The 12,106-nt window shown below is 33.3% G+C and overlaps 4 protein-coding genes across 4 annotated transcripts; all 4 read left to right on the forward strand.

Moving 5' to 3' along the window:
- Positions 1 to 1,548: 1,548 nt before the first annotated feature.
- On the forward strand, positions 1,549 to 3,112 carry LOC110604383 (peroxidase 27). Its single transcript, XM_021742525.2, has 4 exons — positions 1,549 to 1,816; positions 1,942 to 2,127; positions 2,229 to 2,394; positions 2,476 to 3,112. The coding sequence occupies exons 1-4, from the start codon at positions 1,598 to 1,600 to the stop codon at positions 2,889 to 2,891; spliced, it is 987 nt and encodes a 328-aa protein (XP_021598217.1). The 5' UTR covers positions 1,549 to 1,597; the 3' UTR covers positions 2,892 to 3,112.
- A 1,344-nt stretch (positions 3,113 to 4,456) lies between these two features.
- Positions 4,457 to 5,246, forward strand: LOC110605629 (NDR1/HIN1-like protein 26). The gene has a single exon (XM_021744263.2). It carries the CDS (start codon positions 4,562 to 4,564, stop codon positions 5,231 to 5,233), a length of 672 nt encoding a protein of 223 aa, XP_021599955.1. The 5' UTR covers positions 4,457 to 4,561; the 3' UTR covers positions 5,234 to 5,246.
- A 1,269-nt stretch (positions 5,247 to 6,515) lies between these two features.
- On the forward strand, positions 6,516 to 7,332 carry LOC110605658 (protein NDR1). Its single transcript, XM_021744301.2, has one exon. The coding sequence runs from the start codon at positions 6,586 to 6,588 to the stop codon at positions 7,180 to 7,182; it is 597 nt and encodes a 198-aa protein (XP_021599993.1). The 5' UTR covers positions 6,516 to 6,585; the 3' UTR covers positions 7,183 to 7,332.
- LOC110604844 lies at positions 6,984 to 11,793 on the forward strand. The gene is made up of 7 exons (XM_043952366.1): positions 6,984 to 7,111; positions 9,903 to 9,986; positions 10,375 to 10,572; positions 10,651 to 10,809; positions 10,914 to 10,958; positions 11,053 to 11,199; positions 11,307 to 11,793. Exons 1-7 carry the CDS (start codon positions 7,097 to 7,099, stop codon positions 11,685 to 11,687), a joined length of 1,029 nt encoding a protein of 342 aa, XP_043808301.1. The 5' UTR covers positions 6,984 to 7,096; the 3' UTR covers positions 11,688 to 11,793.
- Positions 11,794 to 12,106: the final 313 nt, after the last annotated feature.

Genomic DNA, 12,106 nt, shown 5'->3' on the forward strand with positions numbered 1-12,106 from the left:
ATTACCCTTATTGTCTTTCGTCGTATTTGCCCCCAATTATATTTATCTTTGGCCGCATTTGATCTCGAAGTTTTAAGAAAGGTTATATATATATAAAGCTTTATGCTACTCCAAATGAATTATGATGATTTGAAGATTTATAATTTATTTTTCTATCATAATAACCTTTAATTTAATAATATTAAAATGAACTTTTCATATATAATTACAAAAAATTAAAATGTTACATTGTGGAACTTTCAATTAATGATAAAAACTTATCTTTTTGAAATTTGAAGTTTTCGTTAATAACACTAACAACAAGTATTCTCATAAACAAAATAATAATAATAATAATAATAATAATAATAATAATAATAATAATAATAATAATAATAATAATAGAATAATCGGTTAGGGGACGATAATCAAAGTATGGGCCTCAGTATTATCCATCAAGTGGCAGTGTTTGGGCTTAGTGGGCTTTCAAAGACAACGCCTCAGTGCCACTGCTTTTAGCTTAATTTCATCATCAGATTTATCTTTTCATTTACCCATCACTAGGCATTTGGTACAAGCGTAACTACACAAAAAGGAATGCATATTTATTCTCAAAAACTAGTTATGAATGACATGCAGAAGCAGTAAATAATTCACGGTAGCTGTCCCTTACGCAACATGTTTGGACTTGCTTTAGCAGAATGTTTTTGTTTAAAAAATAAAAAAGATTATATATGGTTTAAGAACTCTTGGGGTTCAGTATTGAGATTAATTTTTTTTAACAATTCAATTATCCTATTTACTTAATAATTAAACAGATTTTATCTCACAGATGTCACCATGTTTTTTATTTTCATATCTAGACAAATTTTCAGACGACAAGACGTATCATTAGACTAAGAAATTAGGTAGAGTTTAATAAATTAGTCTAAAAAAAATTCTACCACTTAATAATTAGCCAATGATTATCAATTAATTGGAGGATGGTATAAGAACAAAATCTCACTAACCTTTATTCAAATCCAAAAAAACACGAGGACAAGCAACTGCTTTAAATACATTTGATCACAACAATTTCAACAAAATTATTTCCATCTTTTCTTCGACAACAACCTTTTAACTCCTAAGGGTAAGGGATCGTGTGGAATCGATTTACAAGTATATAATTAAACAACATTATATTTCCCAGATAATAAAATGCCCACGTGTCAGCAGCCAAATGGACTGTTTGAATTAAAAATTATAAATAAATGTCTTATAATAAAAAAAAAAGTACTGTTGAAGATCACATGCTCAGGACATTTCACTTGTAACAAATTACTATATTAAATTTAATTCTGCCACATGGAGGCTTTAATAATCAGCTTAATCACAGATCCCATCATTATTTCATTAGCTCCAATTCAACTCCAGATTATTCTAGTATTAATTTGAAGCAATTAAATAATTGAACTACCTAAATTCGATTACTTTAGTTCATTTCCTTAAAGGAAGGACAGATCAAATGTCATGTAATGACAGCCTTTCCATGAAATGGTCACCATGTCCAAGCTACTATAAAAGACTGCCTTCACCTGAACTGTTTTCCCCAAGAGAAGAACTCATCTGCCTTACAGAAATGGCTGCTTCAAAATCATTTTCACTTCTTCTTCTCCAATTCATCTTTGTTTTATTTGTGTTTAACCCAGTGAATGCTCAACTGAAAGTAGGGTTTTACTCCAAAACTTGCCCACAAGCTGAGGCCATTGTTAAGGAGGTTATTGATCAAGTCATGTCAGTGGCTCCTTCTCTTGCTGGCCCCTTGTTGAGGATGCATTTTCATGATTGCTTTGTTAGGGTAAGTAATATATGAAAAATATATATATATATATAGTATTATACAGTAATATATAATCGAACTATACGATTACGTACAAAGATTATGATTATGTAAGGGTAATTATAATTTATTTATGTCTTCAGGGTTGTGATGGGTCAGTACTGTTAAACTCCAGTACTCAGCAAGCTGAGAAAAATGCACCTCCAAATCTGAGCCTTCGAGGATTCCAAATTATCGACAGAGTCAAATCTGCCTTGGAAAAGGCATGCCCTGGTGTGGTTTCATGTGCAGACATCGTGGCTATTGTGGCTAGGGATGTCACAGTTGCGGTAATTAGCATTTTAATCTCTTTTCCTTTAAATTTGCTATTAACAAAAATCAAAGAGTGAAAAGAATTAATAATTGTACAAATAAAATTTGATCGTCTCAGACCAAGGGACCTCGATGGGAAGTTGAAACTGGACGAAGAGATGGAAGAGTTTCCAAATTAATAGAAGCCTCTAACAACTTGATAGCTCCTACTGCTAACATTACCACTGTAATAGCAGGATTTCGAGCTAAGGGTTTGAGCATAAAAGATGCAGCGGTGCTATTAGGTATGTAAAAATTAACCATGCATTAATGCTTGTTAACTCTACAGCTGGAATCTTAACTCTGATCTCTTTGGGGTGACACAGGTGGCCACACCATTGGTACTTCTCACTGCTCTTCATTCAATTCCAGGCTTTACAATTTCACTGGAAAGGGAATCAATAATGACTCTGATCCTACATTGGATTCAGAGTATGTTGAAAGGTTGAAAAAGAAATGCAAGCCAAGAGATCAAAAAACACTGGTAGAAATGGATCCTGGGAGCTTCAGGACATTTGATGCAGACTACTATACACTTGTGAGCAAAAGAAGAGGTCTCTTCCAGTCTGATGCAGCTCTCCTTGACAACAGTGTGACAAAAGCTTACGTTAAGCTTCAGGCTGCCACCAAGGGATTCACTTTCTTCAAAGACTTTGGTGAGTCAATGGTGAAGATGGGTAGGGTTGGAGTTGTTACAGGTACATCAGGTGAAATCAGGAAAGTGTGCAGCAAGGTTAACTAGACAAAGTTGAATGTGGAAATGGAGAGAATATTTCCTACGCTCGATCGTTTTACTAGTTTTATTATTTAGTATTTAGTTAATAAATTTGTCCTTTTTCTCTTTGAATATTTGCTCAGAAGGTTTATTTTGAGACCATAATAAGAAGATTTCAACACGTGGACAAATATTGATCATGTACTCGGGCAATAAATTGTGCATGTTTCATGCAATTGGTTGGAGTTTCTCATCCCTCCTTTTCAATAATAAAATAAATTCATTTGTTTCAAAGGCTTCCCTTTTTATTATTATTATTATTATTATTATTATTATTACTATTGTTACTAATTCTCAAACCTTCTCTAGTTGTCCAATAAGATATTGTCACATTATTCCCAACTCCAATGATTTCTTTCATTTTTTTGCTGAAATTAGTCAATTATAGCCACAGACGGAGAAAAATAAAGCTGGGACTTGACTTTGAGTCTATGATTAATGCTTAATAATAATTAATTAATTAAGCATAAAATAACAAGGTAAACTTAATTGATTTGATCATTAACCGAGCAACTTTTTAAAAGAAGGTTGTCATGGACTCATGGTCCAGGATTTACATATAAATATGTATATTGTTAAGGTCATGACAACACAGCAGCTGTCCTGGAGTATCCTCAATTTATGGTTTGAATAATACTAGACCTTATAATTTTTTTCATAACCAAGCATATTAATTGTAAGCCAGCTCTTCTTTATAAGAAATTATATAATAAACTGGTAATTTCATATAGACATAATTATAAAATATATACATTTAATTATTTTTTTAAAAATTCGTTTAATAATTATAATTTTAACGCTCTTATTTTAAGCTAATACTCATTGTTATTCTATGATGAGCAAGACATTCTTCAAACAAGGTTTTCTTGTTCAGAGGGCAGTGCACATGGTATAGATAACTTTGTAATTAACCAAAGAATTGATAAATCTCTAAACCTTTTCCCTTCTGCCAGAACTTCCTCAGCATATAAAAGTGCAGCCCACCCCTTCATCATTTTAAAATCAATTGACTCAAGAAATTTCACAACGCCCTCCAGTTTTAATTAATTTTTTATTATTCTCACCAGAAAAAGGGAGCCGGGACCAAGTTGACGTATATATATGTACAAGACTTGAACAATCTTCTTCGTAAGTTGCAGTCATAACTAGGCGGTCTCCCCCAACTAGCTATAGATGGGCTGGAGTTTCTGCAAAGCCCAATGTTGGATCTGCCCAGCTCTTCAGAATTCGCATATATGCTATTCACGAACTGCACGGAAACCTTTATACCTTGTGTACAGAGCCAAAATATATTGTTGTAGGAAGAATTACGTATCTCGGAAACCTTTATACCTTGTGTACAGAGCCAAAATATATTGTTGTAGGAAGAATTACGTATCTCTTCTCATTTAAGTAAACTATCTGAAATACTAAAACAGACTGTGCTTGATATGCCATGCAATTAGTTTTAGTAAGCTATACGTCCTAGAGAATATCATGTATATAAACAATGGCAATATTCTTTTCTTCTCCATGCAGAGCAAGACATCCCTTTTCTCCTTTCCACCCACCTTCTTCACTACTTAATACAAACAAATCCAACCAACGCTTCTGTTCATAGAAATTTCTTTGGAAATTCTTCCCCCGCAATTTTGGAAATGAACACCCCTAGCAGACTACCTCTTCGCTCCGGCCAAGAAGCTCCGGGCATCAAGCGCCAACACACCGCACGCTACTATGCCCACCGGGTTCGCGAAAGCCTCACCACCCGTGTCTCCAAGCTTATATGTGCCATTTTCTTGATCATTCTTTTCGTTTTAGGCATTGTTGCTTTCATTCTATGGCTTAGCTTACGCCCACATCGGCCCCGGATCTACATCCACGATTTTTCGATTCCGGGTTTGGGTCAAGCCAATGGGTTTGAGAATGCTGAGATAATCTTCAACGTGACAGCCCGGAATTCCAACCAGCATATTGGATTTTATTATGACAATGTGGTGGGTTCAGTTTATTACAAAGATCAACGGATCGGAGATACACCGTTATTGAACCCGTTTTATCAAGAAGCCAAGAATACTACAATCATGTACGGGGTGTTAAGTGGGGCCACCTTGACTGTCAATAGCCACCGTTGGATGGAGTTCTTGAATGATCGGTCTAAAGGGACGGTGATTTTTCGTTTAGATGTAACATCAAACATTCGTTTTAAGGTGTCCTCGTGGTCTAGTAAACGCCATCGAATGCATGCCAATTGTGATGTAGGGGTGGATCCTAATGGATCAATCCTGGCAAGTTATAAGAATAAGAGGTGTCCTGTTTATTTTACTTGACATACTATTGCTATTATGTTTTCTATTTTTTTCAATTTTTTTAAAAAATTATGTTCCATAATTTTCATATTTATCAATTAATTTGTAATTGTTTTAATGATTTATAATTTTATTGTGCAATTATATATTAAATTATTTATCTATCTGTTTCAAAAGAAGTATCCTTAAATCCAATAATGATAGGAAAAGAAGAGAGGCCATATGATGGACTGTAACAATTGCCTTATAGTAGAGACATATCCTTCATTTTGTAACATATATTAGTCATATATCTTTTATTAAATAAAGAATTAAAGTTCCAGATTAAAAAAAGCCTCAAGTGATCTTTCTGGCAATCTTTTGCTCTGCTAACTAATTTTTTTGGTTACAAACGAGACAAAACTGCTATAAATTGCTTAATGGTTAGTTGGTTTTAATTAAGAAATCTCTTAGAGACTCAAAAGGCACCAAGACACCAAAGGCTGCCTTTCTGTCTATCTCTGGTTTCTTCAAGGTTCTCATCGTGTTAGGTTCCATCTCTATTCTAATATGGATATGTTTAACCCCTAAAGCTCCTCATTACCCAATCACCAGCGTTATTATTCCACTTTTACAGGGAAGAAATTCAACACTTCACCACCAAAGAATCACTCCAAACGCCTCTATTATCCTCTGGCTCCAAATTTTGAATCCCAACCAAGGGCTAGGCGTCTACTGTGATGACATCCACGTAGCGTTGCATTATAATGATTCTGTTATCGGCAACACGTCCTTGCATGGTTTTTACCAATATTTCATGGCGAGTTCCAGTGAGTCCAACCCATCAGTTTTGGTTTTGGAGAACAACCAGCAGGGTTATGGATAGGAGAATTAGTTTAGAAACTGCTGTCAAATTTAAGTACAACGTATTCAGAACTGAGACAAAGCATCATCAAATAGATGTGGAGGCTTCTCTGCCCATTAGTTTGGATGAAAAGATTCTCAGAAACTTGAATGCAAACCTACAGAATCGTTTCAAAGCCAGGCCCACAAGCAAAGGGAACTAAAGTTTAGTTTCTTATTAAACAGTATAATTTTTCTTTTCGTTTTTGTTTTCCTAATCAGAAGGTTTATACAAGGCAATAAGACCATAGAAAAATTGAGTTTGTTGGAATTTATTCCTTGTGTTTCGGCTGTTGCGTCACAGAAGCAAATATAACACTATGAAGAAAAGCATATTTCTCCTTGCACTTGAAACTTTGATAACATTAGCTTTTATCCTTCAACGGACTGTATAAAGCTTATCTTTCTTCGCACTCAAAGCATTCATGCTAAAGTGAACGTTACATACTTCAAAATAAACCTCTCTTAACATTTCAAAGATAATAACCAAAATGTGTATAGCCAAAAGTTTCTGTTTATGGCTTCTACAAATTGTAGGCCTCTTAGGTCTCCTTGCTCTTTGTTTATGGCTAATTATGCGTCCAAAAGATCCTATCTTCACCATTGTAGAGTTCTCTGTCCCATCAATATCTAGCCAGAATTCTTCTGCAGCTGGGGATGCGTATAACGATGACACCCTCAGTTTTACCCTCGAAATTAGCAATCCAAACAAGGACTCCAGAATCTACTATAATGACATTGTTTTGATCTTTTATTTTGGGCAGGATACAGTGGGGAAGAAAAATATTTCATCTTTCCATCAAGAAAAGGGTAAAAATTTTCAAGAAAGGAACCATGTGGATGCTGAGGATCAGAAGGTAAAGAGAGCTCTTGCGGAAGCAATTTCAAATGGGCATGCAGAATTGAAGGTTGAGTTATCAACTGTGATTCAATATAAAACTTGGGGAATTAGGAGTAAGCACCATGGAGTGAACAAGCAAGCTACTATTCCAGTTGGTTCAGATGGGAAGATATCTGGTAAGAAGAAGAAGATTAAACTTCATAACGCATCCAAGATATTCAATTTAAGGAATAAAAAATTTCTTTGAGATATTTGCTTAATAGGACTAATGAAGAATCAATCACGAACTCCTTTCTTTTTTTTTTTTTTTGGAATGAAACAAAAAAATTCACACCATGCTAGTTATAGAGGTTTGTGTAATAATATGTTCGGTTAATGAAACACATTTGATACGAAATAAGCATATAATCTGATGAAGTCCTAAATTTTCCATGTAATTTCAGCTTAATTAGGTATGATTCAGCACTCTAATTGTCGGCTTTTGGTTTTTCTCTGAGTCTTTTTCTTTAGGTATCTTTCTGCCAGTCAAGTTTAAAGTCAATAATCCACTGAGACAAGTTACAAATTAAAACCAAGAATTAATGACAGCATTCGTATTAAATCCTTACTCCTTTTACTTTTTCTTTTTGATAAGGAACCTTTAATCATATAAATTAAAATTGGAAGAAACATACCACAACCACATTAATATTTCCATAACATTGCATGGTATAGTATTAATTAATCTCACTCGAGATTTTCCAATACATCATGTGTGGAATGCTCATCCCACGTCGGTAAGTGTTGGACTATGTTTGATACTGTTTTCAATACATCAAATCCTCCAAGGTTTGATAATGTTTTCAAGGTGGAATGAGGAGCAATCCCCTTTCCATTCTCTCTCTATTTTTTGTGTTAGAGATAATTATATTGAAGTCTTAAAGGTTGAAAATACAACCTAATCTGGACTATAAGTAACCTAATTGCCCAACCTGGTAAGTCTAGACATTGTCCCAGAGTCTGCCGCCTCAAAGGAAGAACGGTCCGCTAGTAACTAGGTAGGAAGCCATCTCCAGAAAGATCTTTAGCTATGGATGCTGAAAATTAGAACTAAGAGTTGGAAAGCCAAAGAGAGATGGAGCTAGACAAATTGAGAAGGTACATAGAGAAGAAGCAATAGAAAATGCTCAAATCAAACCAAATAATGAGAAGTGGAGGAGGTAAAGGCTTCGGCGAATTCACTTGCGCCTTTTGGACTAGCTTGATCTAATGAGCTACCTTAAGAAATCATGTTATTTCCACTCTCACTGAAGCAATAGTCTAGATCTAAACTCTCCTTATTACTTAAAAGAAAACTCCTGAGAATGGAGAGGAGAAGAGGAGTCATGTCTCGGAGGGGATTCTAGAAGCCAGAGGGAGGCAACAGATAATAGAGCTGATGTGAGAAGCCCTAAATTGACCTCTTATCCCAAAACCCAAAAACTATAACACTATCCCTTTAAGTTGAAAACTTCTCTTGATGTTCACATAGTATAAAAATCTACATGCATAAAGAAAACATTAAGTAAAAAAAAAAAAACAACACAAAGGCAGACCAGACAGATTACTCTCTGAAGACTAGTTGAAGGTTGTCCAAACACGCAACTAGAAAAAAGCTATATATACCACTAGACAGTTGAGAGAGTAACCCACAAACCGATAGAGAAAAATTGGCATTTGCCCCTTTTCCCATTCAAGCATACATGAACTCAACACAATACAAAAGTGGATTTTTTTTCTCCTATAAGGATCTATTGGTTTTGTCTTTCTATTACAGGACAACACATTCAAATCATTGTGATTTGGTAGGTCAAATTAAGCCAAGTTGATTTATGATTTTGGAAAAAAAAGATTGCCAACTTTACATTTCCGAGGATAACTATAGAAACATAATATTGGGAGACGAAATGTTTATCAAATTGTAATTACTTTAATGTATATTGTAAAAAAAATGAAGATTAAAGGGTATATGCAAATTTCAAATTTATAAAATCCCTCTTTTCCATCTTAAAAATATTAATTGTTCTTAGGATATAATAAATAAATGAAGATAAAGTCATAGATGCTTATATATAGCCCTATTATTTATTATCCTATTAGTTTGTTTTGTTTTTCTATAATTTCCATTTGAATGTCTAGATAATGACACGTTATCCTCAATCCATTTCATAAAATTTTTCCTTTTTCTTAAAATTAAAAAAAAAAATCATTTCCACTAAATCCAGTTTAAAAGGAAACTAACAATTATGTAATTTCCAAACATAAAAAACGTGATGATGGATCCAACCAAGCAAGTTAATGGTGTAATTTATTATAATGCATATCCTCTAAACATTTTATACAATTTTCGTATCTCTTTTTAATAGCAATTTAGATTCATCCTTTTCCCATTTCATCAAAATTCTTCTAACTCTATCCCAAAATGAAATTTTAACTTTACTAAAAAGGACCAAATGAAAAGTTTCCCATTAAAATCCGATTAATAAGGAAGATAATCATATGTAAATAATTTCAAATGAGGAATAGTGGTGATGGATCCAATACAGCAAGCGAATCGTAATAAATATGAAGAGATATGCATTGACACATTCCTTAAAATGCTTCATGCATTATGAATTTTACCAACTACATATAATCCTTGACTCCTATTTAATTAAATTAAATTGTGAAAAAAGAGCAAAATTTCATATTTCTACAATGGCTAGTAAAGATCATCAAATCAAAAATGGGGGTTGGATGTTTTTCTTAATTATTTTCATTGACATGTTGAGCAATGGACTTATCGATGGTTCAAAGGTTTCAAATCCAAAAACTGAAGAGGTATGTATTACACAAAATTACTTCGGTCATTAAATATTTTTCACGTAAATGATTTCTTTTATATTTTAATGCTTTGTATTTCCAAATTTCAAGTGCTAAAAATATATATATTTTTTTTCAATTTTGCAGAGCGAAGATGATATAATTAAATGCGTTGATATCTATAAACAACCAGCTTTCAGTCATCCATTTCTTAAAAATCATACCATTCAGGTACCATTTCGTTTTATATTTATATGCATGGAGTATGTACGTGCTTTAAGTGAATATAGATGAGAATTTAAATTTGTAATTCTCTTTTTAATTAGTAATAAAGATTTTCGCAAATATCAAGTGACAGAGTTGAAAGATTCACAAGAATCAGCTCATATGGGATGAGGTTTTATAAGATTTATAGTGGGATGTGTTTTGAGTTTTCTTTGGAAAACCTAAAGTTTTCATTGCATCAAGTTGGTGGATTGAGAATAGGCTTTTCAAGATGTATTATACGTATCAAAAAATTAAAAAGAATACCGAATTATGAAGAAAAAAATTCTTAATTTATTCTATTTACTTCTAAATTAAGTGGTATAAATTTATATATAATAATTTGGTTGTGCAGATGAAACCCAGCTCAGGTGGACTAAGAGAAAGAAAGAACACTAAACTTTTACAAGAATGGAATAAGAAAGCCAGTTGTCCTGAAGGAACAATTCCGATTTTAAAATCACAAAAATTTTCTAATGAACATAAAGTTGCTTCAGTTCTTTCAAAAAGGATGCAACCTCATGTTTTTGATGTCAATAGTGGCGCCCTAGAGGTACCCTCTAATTCACGTTATGATTTTAAAAAAAAAAAAAACTTTCATGTCTGATTTTTTATTTCTTATATAAATTAGTATTGCCAATTTATTATAAATTCTGGCACATACTTTGGAGCATCTGGAGGATTTAATATATGGCATCCAACAATTTATGGTGAAGAATTTAGTTCATCTCAAATGTGGGTTCAAGCAGGATCTGGCCATGATTTGAACAGTCTTGAAGCAGGGTGGCGAGTAAGTTAAAAGAGATGAATAATTTTTCTAGTTATCTTTTTTCTTTTGAATTGGAATTTTTCTAGTTATCTTTATCCACTTATAAATCGATGGATGGATTTCAGGTTCTATCCGGTGAAACAAAAACGAGCTTCTTTATTTATTGGACGGTAAATTGTTTATAAACTTTTCTAAAAAAAACTTCAGATCAAAATTATGGATACAAGTTGTTAGATGGTGTGTTTATTTCATGTAATTTTTCAGACAGACATTGATGAAAAAACAGGCTGTTACAATCTAGAGTGCCCTGGTTTTGTACAAACTAATAACAAGATTGCTTTAGGCTATGATATTTTACCCATCTCAATTTATGGAGGCAAACAATATGACATAGAAATAACTATTTTCAAGGTACGTAATATAAATTTTTATAAATTTCTTTCTTTTATAATAGCTTTTTTCATTCCAATGGCATCGTAGATCTTTTGATGTAAAAAAAAGTGTTTAATTCGTTTCAGGACATGAAAAATGGAAATTGGTGGCTTGAAATGAATGGTGAAGCAGTAGGATACTGGCATCCTGCCATCTTAACAAGTCTATCTAAACAGGCGGACACTATAAGTTGGGGTGGAAAAATCTACAATTCACAAACAAATGGTCGTCATACATCTACTCAAATGGGAAGTGGACATCCTTCTAATGAAGGAAATGGTAAAGCTAGTATGATCTATAATGTGAGATATGTGGATGAATTGGGTGGATTTATTGTCCCTGAAGATATTAAATTTTTAGAGTCAAATCCTGATTGTTATAATATTACGTTCGGAGACACACCGCTAAATGATCGTGGAATGTACTTTTATTTTGGGGGTCCTGGATTTTCTAAAGATTGCCCATAGAACATATGTGTGTGTTTGGGAGGGGAGGATATAGTTAATATGAATAATATTGAGGTGCACCTCATTGTAAATTTTGCACAACTCTATCCTAATTTGATATTATTCACAGAAGTTACCATTTTACAGAGTTTTTATTTTTAAAATAAATTTATTTCTAACTAGTCAAGTTTAATTAATTTTCAAAGTTGGCTTGTGTCTATCAGATTTTACAGTTTTGCTTGGTGTTGGTATTCTTACAGTTGTAATAGTATACATAGTGATTTTTTTTTTTTATCAGGGGTAAAATTGCATTCCTAATAAGGGTCAAGCCTAACATACAACCACTTAAAAGAAGGCCCATAGGCTAAAATACTAAAGAGCCCAAATCCACAAGCCCAGCCAAAGAGCCAGAAGCATGCCGCCTTTGTCCCTGTTGCTAG

Source organism: Manihot esculenta, chromosome 17 (assembly GCF_001659605.2).
Source record: "Manihot esculenta cultivar AM560-2 chromosome 17, M.esculenta_v8, whole genome shotgun sequence".
Classification (NCBI taxonomy): Eukaryota; Viridiplantae; Streptophyta; class Magnoliopsida; order Malpighiales; family Euphorbiaceae; genus Manihot; species Manihot esculenta.